Source organism: Typopeltis vanoorti, chromosome 15 (genome assembly GCF_054136105.1).
Source record: "Typopeltis vanoorti isolate ZY-2024b chromosome 15, IOZ_Tvanoo_1.0, whole genome shotgun sequence".
NCBI lineage: Eukaryota > Metazoa > Arthropoda > Arachnida > Uropygi > Thelyphonidae > Typopeltis > Typopeltis vanoorti.
The window spans coordinates 103,373,068-103,391,667 of NC_143563.1; the positions used below are offsets into that span (position 1 = coordinate 103,373,068).

Below are 18,600 nucleotides of genomic sequence, written 5' to 3' on the forward strand. Positions count from 1 at the left end.
TCTTGCGATTCAATAACTTCATCTTCACTTTCATACGAGAATAATCTTTTTGTTTTCCGAGGTCTGACTATTGGCATACAAGGAAAAATTGGATCACAATCCACTGTATTTGTAATTTCGGTTGCTTCTCCTAACATATTTTTGAATGCCTCATCTGTTCTACAATCCTTTAAATAATTATTTTAGGTCTATCAACATTTTCATTATTGTAGACACAATTACGTCCGGTTTTTGCATCAAATTACTTATGGCATTAATTTTCGATAAGATTTGGTGCCATATAACAAGAGAACATATGAATTTGAAAGATGTAATTTTTAATAATAATGATTCAGCTTCGTTCCTTGTGTAGCTATCTCTTGATATATCTTGATATAAAATGTATAAAGCATCGTATATTTACAGCGTCTATGCGGCTTGACCGTCTCGTATCATAAACTTTTTTAACAATAAAACTTGGGCATTCCTCTTTTAAAATTTTCCAACGATAGGCTGATTTAGAAAAAAAAATTATATATTTTCTGAATTAATGAAAAAAAGTTTGCTATTTTACGCGGAACACTTGTAGCATCATTTACAACTAGACTAAGCGTATGAGCGGCATATGGTACGTAAAACGCTCTCGGGTTCATATCTAATATTCTCTTTTGGAGACCCTGATTTTTGCCATTCATATTTTCCCCGTTATCACAAAAAATCTACAACAAAATTTGTTAAATCCTCGCCTGTTGAGTTAGTAATTGAATAAAATTCTAAAAAGTGTTCTCTGATTTCTATTTTCTTGCTATCATTATCGAGGTAAACAAATCTTACAACAATACTTACCGTAATTGATTTTCGTGAGATGCGTCTGGAGTGATGTCTAAAATGATAGCGTAATATTTATTTAATTTTAGCATTTTAACAATATTAGATTTTATTTTTTCTCCTATTATTGAAATTATTTCATTTTGCATCCCCTCTAAATAATGTTGCATTTTGTTCTTATCGGTTTGCATTCGACTTATATGATCTGCCATTACATTATCGAATTTTGCTACAGTTTCTATTAATTTTAAAAAAATTACCGTTGCTATCTTCAAAACGTTTATTACTGTTACCTCTGAAAGCTAAATTTTGTCCTGCTGAAAATTGAACTGTATAAATAATCCTTTCTATTACCGATTTCAAACGATTTTTTCTAGTTTTATTAATTGTTCATTTACCGCATCTATTATATTATTATTTATAAACGACTTTTTTAAATCGATCCATGACTTGTGATATGTGCTTCACTTTTTTTATGGCGCTCTAATGTTCTGGATAAATGTTGCCAATCGCAATAACCAATACATAATTGAACGCATTAATTTTAAAAACTTTAAAATTAATGCGTTCAATAAATTTTAATTCAATTATTTAAAATTAAAGTTTAGAATAGAATAACCAATTTCTGTGTATCTTTTCGTTATTATTTAATGCTTTATAGTAATAATCTGTTGAAAATTATCTGTTTTTTTTTCATATTTTGGAAAATCAATATCATATATTTGTTTTGGTCCAACATTTATTAGAATCATTTTGAGATTATCTGTTATTTTTAAAGGCCACTTTCCTGGATCATCAAAATCATACTCAAGGATAAAATTCATGAGTTTTCAGTTGTTATACTTGTATTGCACACGCTTTTGTCACCTGTTTCTTCCTGTGAACCCTAGTGAGCTGTTGAGAGCTTCAGAAGTGAAAGATAAATTTTCTAAGCATCGTTTTTTTAGCAGCTATAGAATCTTCAGTTAAATGTATGGCAGAAGAAGAAGAATCTTCAAAATTTTCTCGAGGAACTGAATATTTGTCTGTACATGTAGATACAAAACAATTGGAAATAGGAGTCGTAAATTTTTTTACATTTTCTTCTTTCTGTGCTCTTCGTTTTCTATATTCTGCTCCAGAAAATCTTTTTCTTCCGTCTGACATCTAAAAGTAAGGATTATTAATATTATATTAGTTAAATTTTACGATGTATGATGTACCAAGAAATGAATATTATTACTATTAATGATTATACTGCATTGTATAATCCAAATTAGATATTAGCTACATAAAATAAATATTTGATACTTGTTTCTTGCCGCCCTATCAATGTTGTCGCCCGGGTGCGGTGCACCCTTTGCACCCTCGGGTTGGTGCCGCCCTGTTTGTATTAGTAAAATAACCATGATGCTACTGCCTCCCTATTTACAGTAATGGTCATTAGGAAGGCAACAAATCTATTCGATCGAATAGATTTATGCTGACATTCAGTTCCTACTAAAATACTTGCTTGTATGTGTTATTAGGTTAATCCTTCATTTTATCATATATATATATATATATATATATATATATATATGATAAAATGAAGTTAATAAATCTAATTTTCCTTATTTTAGACATAAAATTCTAATATTATAATGATGTTATCACGGTTTATCATTAATATAAATCAATTAATTTTATTATTACTATTTTTTGCAGGAATCATATTGCCAAAAATCTTCGACAAGTGACAGCAATCCTGTAAGAATTGTAAAGGTTTCTGAATGCAGCCAGATATATGCTTTCTTATTTAATGATTACGTGTAAGACTGTCGAACATTTCTCTACTCAACTGATATTTTATTGCCTATTGATTATGCACGAACATAATTTGTTATCTTTATTAGCAAGAAAGTAATGCTATGGAAGTTTCTTCTGAGGATGTCGGCGAAAAAAAAAAGAGAGAAAAGATACCTAAATATATGAAGAGCGTGCCTATTAAAATATTAACTCACCCTGTGGACAAGAACATAGCTTGGAGTTTCTTCTTCTCTGTAATCTTTGTTGCGGTGGCTATAGTTACAGGTTTCCCCGTTGTTGCTCTCCTTACATTACTTCTACCGTTTGCTATGTTATTTCGCCAAACATGCGCAGGATGCTATCGTTGTTCGGGGAGAAGATGTTCCGCTAAAAAGATTAATATGTTATCACCATCTGATGCGTTCTGGTTACACGATTCTAGATTTAATTTGTATGTGGCACACTGTTTATTTTTCCTGGACTATGGCCTAAGTGCTACGAAACTACGTGACCTGATTAGTGTGAGAATTATCAATAAAACAACCGAAGATGGAGAAAGGGCATTTCCTCGATTTGTTGAAAAAGTGGTATCATTATCTACAGGCTATTGTTGGGTGGAGGATTCAACTTTCAACATTGACAATCATATTTTTCAAGAATCAAAGAGGATTAGAAACAGAAGGCAACTTCGGGAGCACGTGAGTGTCCTTATGGGTGAACCTTTGGCTTATCAGCGACCTCTGTGGGAAATACGAATAATTTCTAATTTTGGCAAATCAGGGGACACAGTATTAATTGTAAGGATACACCAAGCAATTAGTGATGGAATTTCTCTAGTCAAGATATTAGCAAATTACATGTCAGACAGTGATCAATCAGCTCATATTAAACCACGCTATGGTGGAACAACATTTCCACTAAACGTATTCAGGGCTCTTATAGTTGGACCTTTAACTTTTCTGGGCTGGTTAATTTTCACCAAACGAGATTATAATTACCTGAGACACGGCAAATCACATTCGAAACAACGCATAGTAACGTGGTCACGAGATATTCGATTTTCCAAAGTAAATCGCATTAAGCAAGTTATGAGGTGTACATTAAATGATGTGTTAGTCACTGCGATATGTGGCGCTGTAAGAACTTACTTCAAAAAATGTGGGATCAACAATCCTCCAAATGTCACGGTAAGTATGATTTTAAAATTCATGAACTTAAATGTATTTTTAAAGGAATCCAAGCTATATTGTAGATAACTATCCAAATCATTTCAAAGATTCCATTTTTTCCTTATATACGGATCTCACCCATGGAAAAAAAAAAAAAAGTAAACCTATCGCATTTTGGTGCCATCGGTGAGATAAGGGTAAAATAATCTAATTTTCCTGTTCTAGAAATCAACCCTTGAACTTTGTCTAACAGTTTCTGTTTTCCAATATCCAGAGTGGTTTTTTCAATAGGAAATGAAATCCATCTCTCATCTAAAGACATTCACAATTATTCATGTTCACGGTAGGATTCCAACTCACAGCCTGTAGAGTGAATACATTATCCACTCTGCCGAGTATACTGCTCAATACAATCATCTTTATTGTCACCTATGGCTAAATACATCCTTATATTATAAATATGCAATAATATGGTTCTAAGAATGTACTTACACCATCGAGTTCATTGTTTCGTGGACAAAGAGCTTTCAATATCTTGACACGGCGATTTCATGTATATTCATGCGCGAAAACAGTAGGACCACCAAGCCTGTTTCCAGCAGCCAGACTGCACTGGCCGAAAACAGGCTGGTGCTGACTATCCCGGTATGAGGATTGATCTCCTGTATATCACTGGGTCCTCTTATGCTGTTTACTGAACACACGTGGACAGCTATTTCGTAGTTGCTGAGAGTTTCCAAAGAGGTATTTCTCGATATGGCTCGAGGGATTTGGACTCTTCCAGCAAACACCTGTGTTACAAAGCTCTTATTGTGCAAGCATAGTTCGAAGAGAATATCCAAGCATTCCTTGTGACCCCCCCCCCCGAGCTCCTAATTCTCCTAATTTCATTCCTACAAACTCTTGTGGTATCATGTCGAACGCAGCATCCAACAGTCGACGCCTGTACCTTGCTCGGTCGCTGACCTCCGGGACATTATTTTGTTCTTTATTAGTTGGTCCAGAATACTTCTCCACATCTTCTGTGGTCTAGTGGAGTCAATGCCATTTAACCGAATGAAAAACCCAGTTTAAAGGAGAGAAAATCCTTCTAGATATGAGAGCAGTTAGTCTACGTTCAACCAAAAAGTCCAGAAAAAATATTTCCTGTCGTCATAACGAAAATTGCACGCAGATTATTTCCAGTCGAATGATGCATGTCTTATACTGCCAACTACGCAACGGACATAGCAATGAAAGAAATGCTAAATACATTTTACAAATTGAAATGAAAAATATCGTTCGATAATATCTTCACTTTTCTAAATTCTTGCTTCCCTTATTCATGTCTTGATACTTGAAATGTAATTGGATATAATATATCCGCATACTTTAATTATTCTTTCCCCCACCTCTCTCTCTCTCTCTCTCTCTCTCTCTCTCTCTCAGTATCTCACAAAGGATGTAATATTTTATCACGTACTTCTATGAATAAACCTTAAAACAACAGTAGCAAGAATTTTATGAAATAGTTCATAAAATCAAGACAATTCCTTCTCCAACTTCACTGGCGACCAGTACTAAATTACTAAATACTATACTTCAATTACTTCTATAATCTTCTATATACTTATTTAGCGATTGATGTTACGCAAGAATATGATCGATTAGAATTCCGAAAGATTTAACTAAGGACAAGAAATCAGAATATTATGTCTGTTTAATTGAGTAGGTCCTCAAATGGGTTTATATGTTTTGCTGGAGAAAAGCATTCTAATTTTAGGGAGTAAGATGCTACCTCAAGAGACATGTGCACATTAATCTGGTCATATGAATGGTTTATAAGTGAAAAAGAACATGATCCGATTTGCTAATAGTATTATATGGCCCCTCTCGCTGTATGTTAACTTGACAAATCTGTATGGAAGGAATTCCCGGGGTGTACAGAAAATATATACTGCATTGGTAATATTGTTTCCAAACCGCTTTTTTTTTTTTTTTCCAGATTATGTGCTACCATTTGTTTCAGAATTGTGAAACTGTGTGTGTGTGTGTGTGTGTGTGTGTGTGTGTGTGTGTGTGTGTGTGTGTGTGTGTGTGTGTGTGTGTGTGTGTGTGTGTGTGTGTGTGTGTGTGTGTGTGTTAAAAGAATCTAAAGCACGATGTTGAAAAATTCTATTACGAGATAGTTTTTTCCAAAAATCTATGTGATATATAAGATGCAAAACCCTTCACCCTACTTGGTCGAGTCCTTAACGTATCCGCTATCTAACTAACAGATTGTGGTTCAAATTCACCGCGAGCATGGATATTTGTGATCGTCTTCCGGTGGGTGATCACCTTCATTGCTTACTGTGAACCCACCGTCCTGCTTATTGGAGGCCTGAAGTAGCTTGCAAAATTTAATCTTCGATCTGAACAGCAGAATGTCCGCTCTAAGTAAAAAAAAAAAAAAATTAAATACAAAATAAATAAAATTTAAAAAAATTCTTTAGCCCTCTCCCCACTCTTGTAAACTATAGGTTTACAAACTTTAACGGCTGGAAGACATAAAAATATGAATTCATTTATATAATATATTTCATTAATTTATTTTTCTAATTGATTGTTTTTGTAATTGGTGTTAATGTACTGAAGGCTATGTTTAATTCATTTTATATTTAATAGATTTGTTAGTACTTTTTTATAGTAGAATACTCGTAAAAAAGTAATTTTTTTTACCCTTGTTTCCGAATTGCGAAACTGTGTGTGTGTGTGTGTGATAAAATGAGAATATTCTAAAATACACACAGGTCTAATTCGGATACCGAAATATTAGATTAGCAAACTTTGATGTCTTGTAATGTTTCAAACACATCATCTAGAATCTAGATGATATCTAGAATCTAGAAGTATTGTTGGAAAACTTAAAAGAAGATCCAAATTACTAATATTGCCAGTGAGTTTGGAATCTCACGTAGCGTTGTACTCAGCTCTGGGCAGCGTTTCAACCAATGGAATGCGTGCCAGACGTTTGCTTAGGTCATCCTCATTCTACCAAGGAGCATGAAGACAGACTTTCGTTATAATAATAGTAAAACGTAATCGACGCACCACGGCAGGTCAGATTACAAGGCGATTCTATTCAAGCACAGTACCCGGATATTTCGACAAACTGTAGCAAGATGACTGCTACAAGTAGGCCCATATGCCCGAAGGCCTGTAGTCTGCGTCCCTTTATTCACAGCTCATGGTAGAGCACGTTTTCAGTGGTGTTGTATCCATAAAAATTGGACAAGACACCAGTGGGTGTCGTCCAGTTGTACAAATGAGAGTCGTTTTAGTCTTTGTCTTTCCTCCGATTCTAGACGACACTTGATCTGGCGTGAAAGTGGCCCTGCTTACCATCATGAAAATATTCTTGAAAGGGATAGATATGGTCATGATGTCGGGAAGTATTATGTATAATATACCCACCGGTCTACAACTGCTAGAAAAAGGGTTTTTGACTGGCGAACGATATTACAACGAAGTTCTTCAACATCGTTTTCGATGGTTTAGTGATGCGGTAGGCGATGCATTCATTCTTAATGACGACATTGCCACACCACATCGTACACGTGCAGTGGGTATACTTCTGTAGACCGCGGATATAAATCGAATCGAGTGATTAACAGGCTTCCCTGATCTTATCTCCGTAGAACACGTTTGGGACGCAATAAGGAGATGCATTGCTGTTCGAAATTCCCCCTCCAGAAAACAAACAAGGCCTTTATCCTTACTCTGAAGTAGGCTAGTTGGATAGTTTGCGTCAAGAACTCCTGAATCACTTGGCGTTAAGCATGGTACGACGTTGTGAGAGCTGAATCGCAGTTAGGGATGGAAATATATCAAACTGAAATGTCTCTCCTCATAGTTTACTGTAAGCACTGTACATTAATTACTTAACTAGCCTTCGGAAATTTGTAACTTTTGCAAAACGTATTGCAATTTAATTTGTACGAAATGTATAACACATTTTTGTAATATAATTTATTAGTATACTGGCAATAAATTTATGTCCGCATTTGGATGTAGTCATGAAAAATTTTTCATATACAGATAAAAATGTAGTTCATCCTTAGGTTTTGGAAACCAAGGTATTTTTGGTATTGCAGAAGATTTCTCTCCTCCAAGACATTATTCGCCTTGCAGGAGAGAAATGATGCATGGAGTTCTGACATTTGGGGTGGTGTGCCCAAAGCCTCCCTAAGAATTCTTGATGATATACAGGGGGATCCACTAATAGATGGCCCTTCTCTCACTGACTCCTTTCAGTCACTTTTCCATAGGCGCTTATCTATATGGGTACTGCTTTACTGAACTGGCCACTACCATTCGTTCACTTTCTTCTAATCATATCAGAACTAAAGCTATTGGCCAACGCCCATACATTACATACTGAAAGAACTTCTCGTCACCTTCCTTCATTCCAGTTCTTTAGAAAAAATCTCCCTGGATTATTTTTCCAGGGATCTCCCAGCTGTTTAAGGAACATATCAGTATATAATCAATCACTTTACCCACACATGGCACTGTTGTGTGGTAGTTCTTTTGACCTTTCATGTATGAGATTATTTTAAAAAAAAATAGAAAGAAAAAAAGAGGCCCTTCTTTTTTGGGGATATCTGGAAGTGAGCTAGGCGAAAGCATAAAAAAAGGCAGTCTGCGGTTTTTGTACAGGGTGGCTCACAAAGGGGTTTAAACATGTAATAACGTTTTTATTTATTAATGATTTTTATTATTTTTTGTTATAATGAAATACAGAACAGCTCTTAATGTTTCTGGCTTCGGTGCCCTAAGTTTTGCAAAAATGTTCTCCTTCAGCTGTTGATTGTCTGGGGCTTGTTCATTCACATTTAGCTTTTCGTTCACGTTAGTCCATAGGAAGAAGTCGGTAGCCGTCAGATCTGGAGAATATGGTGACCAATTCATTGTAGATCATCCTGAAATTATTCACTCGTCAAAAATGTGTTTTAGAAGTTTCATTTTGACTCCAGCAGTGGGCATTGACTCCATCTTACTGAAACCACATCTCTGGTCTGTCTGTCCACAGTGACGACACTACATTACCGTCATCTTGAAAGATGTAAGGCCTGATAATTTCTTGTGACGTTACTCCACACCAGAATATATACTTGAGGGAGATGCAATTCACTCTGGTGAATTACCCTTGGATTCTCTGAATCTCAAATCTTGCAGTTCTGCTTGTTTATGAAACCGCTGAGGTCAAAGTGAGCCTCATCGGACATAATTAAAGGTGGATAAAGTTGTTTTCTTCTCTAGCCAGTTGTTGAAAGGGGACTGCAATATTTACACGTCGCTGAAAATCCATCGGATTTAATTCCTGTACCAGTTGGATCGTGTATTGGAAGAGGCGTAAATGGTTTAAAATGCTCTGCAGTAACGTCCGAGTCACCCAGCTGACCAGAACGCCTTTGGATCGACGTTCCTGGTTCTTCTTCATTACTGTCCCGCACACGTTGAATGTTTTCCACGATTGAACGGAAACGTTCAATCAAACGACGAACATTGTTTCCAAGGTGGCATTTCTGACATTACAATAGCGGCGATATGCTCTTTGCTTTACAATAATAATAGAATGCTAATTTTCAAAATAAAATTGCAGGATTTTGGTTCGTTGTTGGGTTCTGAACTTTTGCATTATTTCCAAATTGTTTCTTAGAATAGCTGAAAAAAAAATTAATAATCAAAAAAGTTATTCACATAAAAATGTGAATACATTTTTTGATTATTAATTTTTTAACCCCTTCGTGACTTATGAGCCACCCTGTACATTGACCTGCTGATCAACGTACAACTACTGTAACGTAATTCCTGGCAAACAGCCAGAGTTTTACAATGTACGGCGAGTATCTTTTGCAATCCTTATTTAACTAACAATTGGGAAAAGGTACTCGCCGTACAGGCAGAGAGAGAGAGAGGGTGTGTCAAGTGAAATGTGGTATGCCGTATTTAGGTAGCCGGTGTTTAGATTAGATCCGAAGCAGTAATTAGACAATGCAAATAAATGGTATGAATCGCGTAGATTTTCATTTTGGCACACTATGTAGGATCCACGGCTACTACATGGAAACACTGGATTAAAATTATCCACAGAAAACTTCCCAAAGAAGACAAGTTTACGATTTGGATTTACTGTAGAAAATTAAGCTTCAAAAATGAATAACGAAACCAGAGAAGCTATCAGAATTAGGAGAGAGAGAGAGAGAGAGAGAGCAAATGAACGCGACATAATGCGGGAAGTGGAAATTTAAGACATCAGAAAGGGAGATCTAATAATTAAATACACAAATAACACCCTTGTAACGGATTTGGATTTCTCCGAATTGCGACCAAGCAACTAAAGCTATAAGGCCTGTATATTACACGTATGTTCTTGCTAATTTGTTTGTTTTCCGGAATGAAAAACTCAACGTTTTGGGAGGAGAAATTTTGAACAGTTAAGAGGGTAGTAGTTGTATCAGCTGAAGGTCCTGCTAGAAAAACAGTAGTGCGATTTAGACACATAAACATTCGTATGCATCGCTTGTATGTGTTGTAAGACGCTAATGTTGCTAAAATGAACGTGCATTTTTTTTGTCTACTATAACTTGAATTAAAATTAATTGAATATACATACATCGAATTATTGAATATATATAGATATTATATACGTATTCCTGAGCTTCTACTCGGTTGTAATGGTACATTTTAAAGAATAAATATTTAATGACTTAAACCGAGATAAAATGTGAAGTTTTAATGAAAATGATGCAAATAGTTTCAGCCTTTTACAGCCTTCTTCAGGTATCCACTAAAGGTAGAACACAGTATTAAAAATTGAATTTACAAAAAACTGAGAATTACAGGCAAAAAATGCAATACATAATTGACACAAAAAAGTTTTATTTTTCAACTTGAAAAATATTTACAAGTAGTAATTTACAAGTAGGCAGTAGATAATAATAATATATTCGTACATTCAATTGCTGAGCGGTTTCTGTTGATTTGTATATAAAGCTCCATGTGTACCAAATGCAGATGCTGAGATTTTTCTGTAATGTTTCTTGATTAAAAAATATATTTTTTTATCTACACGAAAAGCAGAATAACTACACGAAATATAACTATACGAAAAGCTCTTATAGTACGCTTAGGTTAAATAATCCGATTCCACTTATTCCAGAGACCAAACATGGCATTTTCAAATCACTTGAAGCCTTCAACATTCTTGAAATGTGACAATAAATATTTTATACAGGCTTTTTAAAACTGTACATATTAGGGAATCAGTATTCAGTGCTATGAAACCATTAAGAGCAGCCAAATGTGAGATCCTCTGCAGTGAAAAGACTCAGTAAAACTTCTAAATCCCAAGATTCCTCGCGCGTGAGCAATCGAATATGTTTGTCCAAAACCAGAATTTCTGTTTTAATGATTTCGAAGAGCCAAGCTCCTTTTCAGGTAGAGAGTCTTTATCTTTGAAGTCATTCAGAATCTGTTTTAATTGCTTAAGTTACCAAGAGAAACTGCTGCATTTGTATTAAATTACAACTCAGTGTCAGTTGTAGTTCAGTGTCTACTCTTCCTACTGCGGCTGCGACATACTGGGCTAAGAACAACCGGTTTAAGGTCGTCATATTAACTTCGTACAAAGTCATATAGCTTCAAATTCCCACATGTTCGTGAACTTTCCTGTCGTGAGTTAAGTCATCACTCCACAGATGAGCCCTAATGTCTCTTCCTGTGCCATACACACACACACACACGCACTCATAAGAAAGTAAGAATATTATAGAAGAGGTCGCAAACTTCTGATGAGTTTGTTATGAATATATCATCGATTCGCGACAGCAAGATCAGCTGTTGCATTTGAATCTGACCTTGCTTAAGTTTTAACAGTAGCAACCTGTTAAATAAAGATATCGGAGAACGAAATCTGGAGATATTGAATTTAATTACTAAAATTCAAGAAAATAATTTGTATTTTTGAACTTAATCGATGTTTTCTCAGAGAGTAGGCTGAAAGTTTCATGAATAAAAAAACAACAAAAACATCGTTTTAAAATAATTTCGATGAAAACCTACAGCGAATTTCCATAAAAGGAAATCGATGCAGAAGTCAGTCAGTGTATTGTGCTTGCGAGTAGAACGAAACCATTAGAGGTAATATATTAAAAGAAAATCCTCCTTAATATATAGTGGCGATATGTTAGAAGCACTTTTTGAATATACTTCTATATTCGGGAAGGATTTTTTGCACTGGCTGATGTCATACCCAAGTCTTCATTTCTTATTACTTCAGTATGAGACTTTATCCAATAAAGATCAGTTTCTCATCCACAAGTGTAAAAATCTTTATGATATTTTCTGCTTGTTCTGTCAATGATGGTTAATCGTTTCATCAATTGCTTCGGACTTTTGTTAAGGTGATGAACTTCAATTCCTGGAGATATGAATGTGGGGGAACAAAATCGGAAGCTGTTAAATAGAGAATAATTTGAAACGACCTTCTCATTATAACAGTTTGTCCCTGATAGACTATAAAAAACATTTGACGCCTCTTTTTTTTTTTTTTTTTTTCTGTCAGCAGACGCTGTATTCTTCATTACTTTCAGAAATTTCCTGCTCCTAGCACTTTCATTCTATTTCCCTGAAATAATTTCATATTTAACATATTTAACACAGAATTTTAACATTTTCAAAGAGATCAGTGTTAAATTTGCAATGATTCCTTTCATTTGTATCCTTTTATGATGCTTAAATCTATATACAATTATATTCTATAAAAATTTTGTGGATTGGTCTTCGACTTATTGCTTCTTTCCAGGCGATCGCAGAATGTCGTCAACAGTAAAGTGGCTCTTGTATATATCATTTTCAGCTCTCGTTTGCCTAATATCCCAATCCTTTGTTTATTCTTTGCAGATTTCGACTTCCAAGCTTTTGTCATTTAGTGATTGAAGTCAAAGTTTCTAACCAAAGGACATTAGCAGTATTGCTACTGACTTAGCCATTGAGACACGTCTTTTGCATGTTTGTATACTTTTAATACAGATAGGATTTAAATCTTTACCAGTCACCATTACAAGATTAATCGTGTCAGCATCGTTGCTCATAAGTGGACATATGAATTAACTTATAAAATTTCTTTTTATGATGATAAAATGACTATATGACTAACGAAACTATAAAAGTTTAGTTCTGCATTTCATTAGTACTAAAATGATGTGTTATGCTGTTTGTTAGAGTTGAATTTCTCATTAATAGTTAGTCTCAGGCTTTTAAATATTACTCACTACCACTAATATTTTTCAGCTTAAGAAAACCATAATCGGTTGTTTTGATCACTTTCGTGAAACACTTTAAACATCGCGCTGTTGAGTCTTCCTTGTTCTGAAATTTTAGTCCTTCGTTTGCGTTGCTTCTAATTGAGTTTGAACTTTAACCATAAGCTCCACATCATCGGGAAAAGTCTAACTGTTTTCAATGTTGTAAGAATGTTGTAATAAGTTATAAAGTCGTTAACTAGATGTTTCAGAATCAAATTCAACCACAATGAACCTTGCAGACAGCTTCATTTGACTTGTTTCTTTGAGATTTCTGAGATCTTTCTTTCATGTGTCTGTGTGTGATCATCGGAATGATTTTCAAGAGTTCAACAATTGTTTTAAGGGTTTTTAAGGAAGGAATAATTATGTTATAATTGTTCTTTCTTCCGAAGAGATTATGCTTTGGTTCATAGATTTAATATTGGAAAGATTAGGCTTAAATTCATCATTATCATTAGGAGTTGTTGATATTCTGTGTATGTATTTTGTGAATTTATTTGCCCGTTGATTCATCACCATCATCAGGAATAAACTTGCCCTTTAAAATAACTGCAGTTTCTGCTAATTTTAGTAGAATTTGTAGTTGGATGGCATACAGGGGCGTCCCAGTAGTGTCCGGCGCCTGTGTGCAAAACTTTAGTTGGCGCCCATATCCCCTCCCCTCCAATAAAAAAAATCACTTTAAAAAATGTTTTTTTTAAGTATTTCCTCCTCTTTGGCGCCTTTACTATCCTGGCGCCTGTGTGCGTCGCACACATTGCACATATGGCCGGCGCGCCTCTGATGGCATAGTTGACCGAGCGTATAGGGCTTTGGCTTTTTCGATTAAGTATTGTTCGATGAACAGTTTTTCAATTAATTGTTTATTAAATTAATGGTTTTTTCGATAAATTGCTTTTCGGTAAATTGTCTTTCTATAAATTGTTTTCGGTGAATTTTCTGGATACCGGCCTATCCACGGTACGCATGTTACATTACATGTTTAGAACATTTCGTCGGTGAGATTTATGTAAAAAAATTAGCACATTTTTGTTTTGTTTTCAGATCGTTCACAACAGTAGAAGTTGTTATGCTGCAGAAAACTACAAAATGCTTCAGGAAGCATTTCGTAATAATGCTATAAACCAAAGCAAAACTTTTGTGTATGTGTGTGTGGTACAAATGTTTCAAGGGCGAATGAACATCTGTCGACGACGATGCGTTTTCGGGACAATCTTCGACAAGCACAACACTGGAAAATATCGCAACAGTGTGCGAGGCTATCGGTACAGATCGTAGGCGAACTATCCATATGTGTGAGATCGTAGGACTATCATACGTTCAACTATACAACAACTATACAAAATTACGTTGAACAGTACGTACACACTGATGAGACGCACGGCTGCAAAATTCGTGCCATTTCCTGACTTCCAAAACCACGACAATAATTCTCCAACCCCCACCTTTTCGCTGAACTTTGCTCTCTGTGACTTTTTCCTGTTCTGGCTGAAATAGGATGAAATTCCGGATGAAAGGGCGTCGTTTTGACACGATTGAGGAGATCTATGCAGAATCGCATGAGATACTCAACTCAGTCACACTTGAAGATTTCCAAACATGCATGGAATCATGGAAAAACTGCTGGGATCGCTATATACATGCCCAAGGGACTACCTCGAAAAAAGACGGTGGAAACTAGGAATTAGAGTATTTTTTATGATCAAATTCCCCGAACGTTTGAGTAGCACCTCGTATGAAACTATCGCATTATATGCTAACTGCATGTGTTCTTGCAAGTGATCCTTTTTTAGGATTGAAAAATTGAAGTTTCTGAAGGAAAACCTTCCATATCCGTATAAGAGCGAGTAACTCACTCTCAGTTTAAAACCAAACATAGGAGACGCATATCTTCCAATTTTAATGAATTTTGTGAAAATGTTTCATAGACATCACATGATGAAATAGCATTAAAACTGAGGGTAATGGAAATTTAGTAGACCAGTTGCTTGGCTGAGATGGCTAGTTGCCAGTTACGACTAGTTATGTATTTTTTTTTTTTTTTTAAATATGTGAATCTCACCCAAGAAAAGCTGTAATCCTAAAGTACATTAGAACCTTGAATAGGCGAAGGATTAAAGATAAAGGATATGGAGAGTTTTCAAGCAACTTCAGACCTCCAACGAGACATAGCGGTGGTCTTCCACTGAACGAGGAAATTCATCTACCATTTAACGACATTCACGATCATTCATCTATACAGAGGGTTTTCGTACCCAGAACTTGTCATTACAGTCCAACGTGGGAAGGGAAGATATGGAATGGTTTGTAGACGATGCAACATTTGGAAGAATGACTGTTGGACATTCACATATAATGCTAATTGAGGAAGGGCAATATACCTTTTTTGTGGGGAGACGAAATGAGACAAAATTTCAGCTCAAAGTTCACATGTGCGAAGATGGAATGGAATAGGATGTACTAAATTGAATCAATTTAGTACATCCTATCCTATTCCATTCCATCTTTCCCTCTTTTTATCAATTTAATTGATAGGAAGAGATGAGACAAAGAGGAAAGATCTGAGAATGGTAGAAGACAAGTGGTTTAGGGTATAGGCAGCAGGATAGACAGCAGAAGCTGAATGTCACCCAGAACAGTAGCATTATAATGAGACAGATACTGTCACGTCTGGTAAGGAGATTACAGTACCACCGCACAAAATATTCATCGGATCATGTCTGGATTGGTCTGGGCATATCCGCTCACCTGATATTTTTATCTCAGCCCCACCTACAAGAGATCAGAACCTATAGCACATTTAATTACCTAGGATGAACTAACTGTGAGTGGTTAGTTAACCTGAGAACACTGCTCTAGACCAAAACATGGATTTTTTCAGGAAATTATGCAGAGCGATAATCCTATACCAGCAGATGAAGATTACTATGATGTAAATACTCATGTTATATGAGAAATCCAACTCGCGGTCTATATTTTGGGAAGGCCGAAACACTCTCCGCCCGGCAGCAGGCTGGCAATGAAACGCTCAGAGGATCCAAAGGCAAGTAACTAAGATTTTATTGGGACTAAAGAATGTTCGCAAAGAAATTAAATTCAGATATAAGCTGGAGGAAGGTGCTGATGGGACAAATGTAAGAAGAATACTGCTAGAGTGGGGAGTGATGCACGAACAAGACGTCATCCTGAAAGTTGTATAAGAATGTAATAAGCAAGCAAGGGAATGAAAAAAGGATTTTGGCATGGAAAGTGGTAAATGAGTAGAATGTACAGAAAAATAGCAAGTAGAGGTGTGTTAGATAGATAGATAAATGAAACCACGTTCTGGATCTAGAGATTTATTATAGGAGGTCTGAATGAAATGAATTTTCACATTTTTTGCTGATTTCCATTCACCCTTGTATATTTATGTAACTCACACCCACGTTCCTTTTTTTTCATTTTGTTTATTTTTTAATTTAATATTTTTACATAATCTAGAAACTAAACATTTAACTTTATCAAGCCACTTCACACCTCCAGTAAGCTGGACGGTGGTCTTACACCGGCTGACGAAATTCAACTTCCCACATAAAGACACTCCCTAACATTAATGCTCAAGATAGGATCCATCCGCAGTGCTTTGAGTGGAGAGCGGATATGCTCACCACTCGAAAAACCAGTTCGACAGTATTATTTGTGAACCGCACTCGCAACAGCTTTCAGGCAGATTTATCAATGGTGTCCGCTCACACATTAATATTTATTTCTTCTTCATTCATATTTTACATCGATTTATACTTTAGTAAATTTCTACGTATTTTTTCATAAAAAGAAATGTTTATGGATGTTCTCGATTCAAATATTTTTTTATGATTATTTGACGGACACGAGCAGTGACTCGCCAACATTCTTTTACAAACTTATCGACTTTGCTTCTCTCATTTGCCTCTTCATTCTATGCCTCATTTCTCTGAAACAGTGAACAGTTCTCTACTAGATGGATGAAGTTTATAACGAAATTCTGTATTTCACTTAATGAAATCCGATATGTATTGAAATATTCCGAGACATTTCAGTTTTGGTTTCAATCAGACATTTATAGTGACCAATTAGGCAAAACAAAAATATAATATAATATATATCCACACTGCATAAAACTGTAAACATTTAAAAAATTGCGCTTTGACTTTCAACACACCTGAAATTTTTACAGAAGCATCGCCATTCGATAAAGCTGTTTGAATACTATAATTTTATTGCATGATAGCTCTCATGTAATACCCTAAATCATATCCCTTTATCTACTACCATTCTTAGATCTTCCCTCTCGAAAAACGTCGACATTCTAAGCCTAAACAGTTTCAAATTTTTGGTTGATAAATGATATTATCCTTTGTATTTAAAATATTCTTTTCAAAATAACAATTATTCTCCATAATATGACCATTTTTAATGGCAAACGATTCTAAATGATAACAATATAATTTCTTTATGGATGGAAGGCATTTAATACGAAATTTTGCTATTTGTTTTCTACTACAATTTGGATTCATTTCTGTTAGAGACCATTTTAATGCAATAATATTGTAACACAAACTTACCTTAAAAAATTGTTGATATAATGAATGAAATCCCTATACAAAAAGAATGTTGCAATGAAACGCATTTTCGTCCTATTTACAGAGCAATACATACACTTAAGTTAGCAGTTAGATGTGAAGGATATACATGAAGGCTTCATGTAAAATCATTGGTAAGCCATGCTAACTCGTCTTATTCATCATGGATCGCTTTATGAAGAAAAATAGCATTTAACTTTATACGAAAATCGGACATTCACCTCAGTTCTTAATTCTATGCGGACATGCTATATTCCTAAATAAATCCAGTACAAATCTCTCGAAATCTAAACTGAGTTACAAATTTTCCATGAAAATCACCACCAAAATGGCAAAAACTGTGAAACTGAGTAAGAGTTTTGGAAACATCGACTGCATTCTAAATAGATAACTTATTAAACAAGTAAAATATTTCTTCTATTAAACTTTATGTATACTAAATGTATACATTTCATGTATACTAAAATACTTTAGTATACATGATATCTACATGGATTTTAACTTTGGATTAGAAAGTGTGATTAAAATAAGACACTTGATCGAAGACTGAAGACTACAGAGCTATAAAGTTCTGAGAAGAATTAGAGGAGTAATGAAATGGTAACAATGGCAGAACGAAGATAATAAAAAAGACATCTTGACATCATTAGCATTCAAATAGAAAATCCAAGATGGTATGGTGATTTAAACAGAATGGGAGGCTTGAGATTAGCAAAACTAGTATTGGACACCAGGATGGCTGAATCAGATAGATGACCAAGATCCCGGTGGGTCAGTGGTGTAGCTAGAGCTTTTGCGCCCGGAGCGGTACCTGAGTTTGTCGCCCCTCTCAATACAGCCAAAAATATTACAAAATGTCAAAACGACGTATAGGGAAATAAATTAAAACACTGTGTTTATTTTTGAAGTAAAACTTTAATTTTA

General features: G+C 35.1%; 1 protein-coding gene across 2 annotated transcripts in view; it reads left to right on the plus strand.

Moving 5' to 3' along the window:
* Nucleotides 1–18,600, plus strand: part of LOC150099044 (uncharacterized) — a 59,756-nt gene that overhangs the window by 16,078 nt on the left and 25,078 nt on the right. For both annotated transcript variants that reach the window (XM_090405269.1, XM_090405268.1), the window contains exon 2: nt 2,494–3,761. In XM_090405269.1, coding sequence (XP_090261395.1) covers nt 2,697–3,761 — 1,065 coding nt within the window. In that variant the 5' untranslated portion in view covers nt 2,494–2,696. The remainder of the gene's footprint in view (nt 1–2,493; nt 3,762–18,600) is intronic.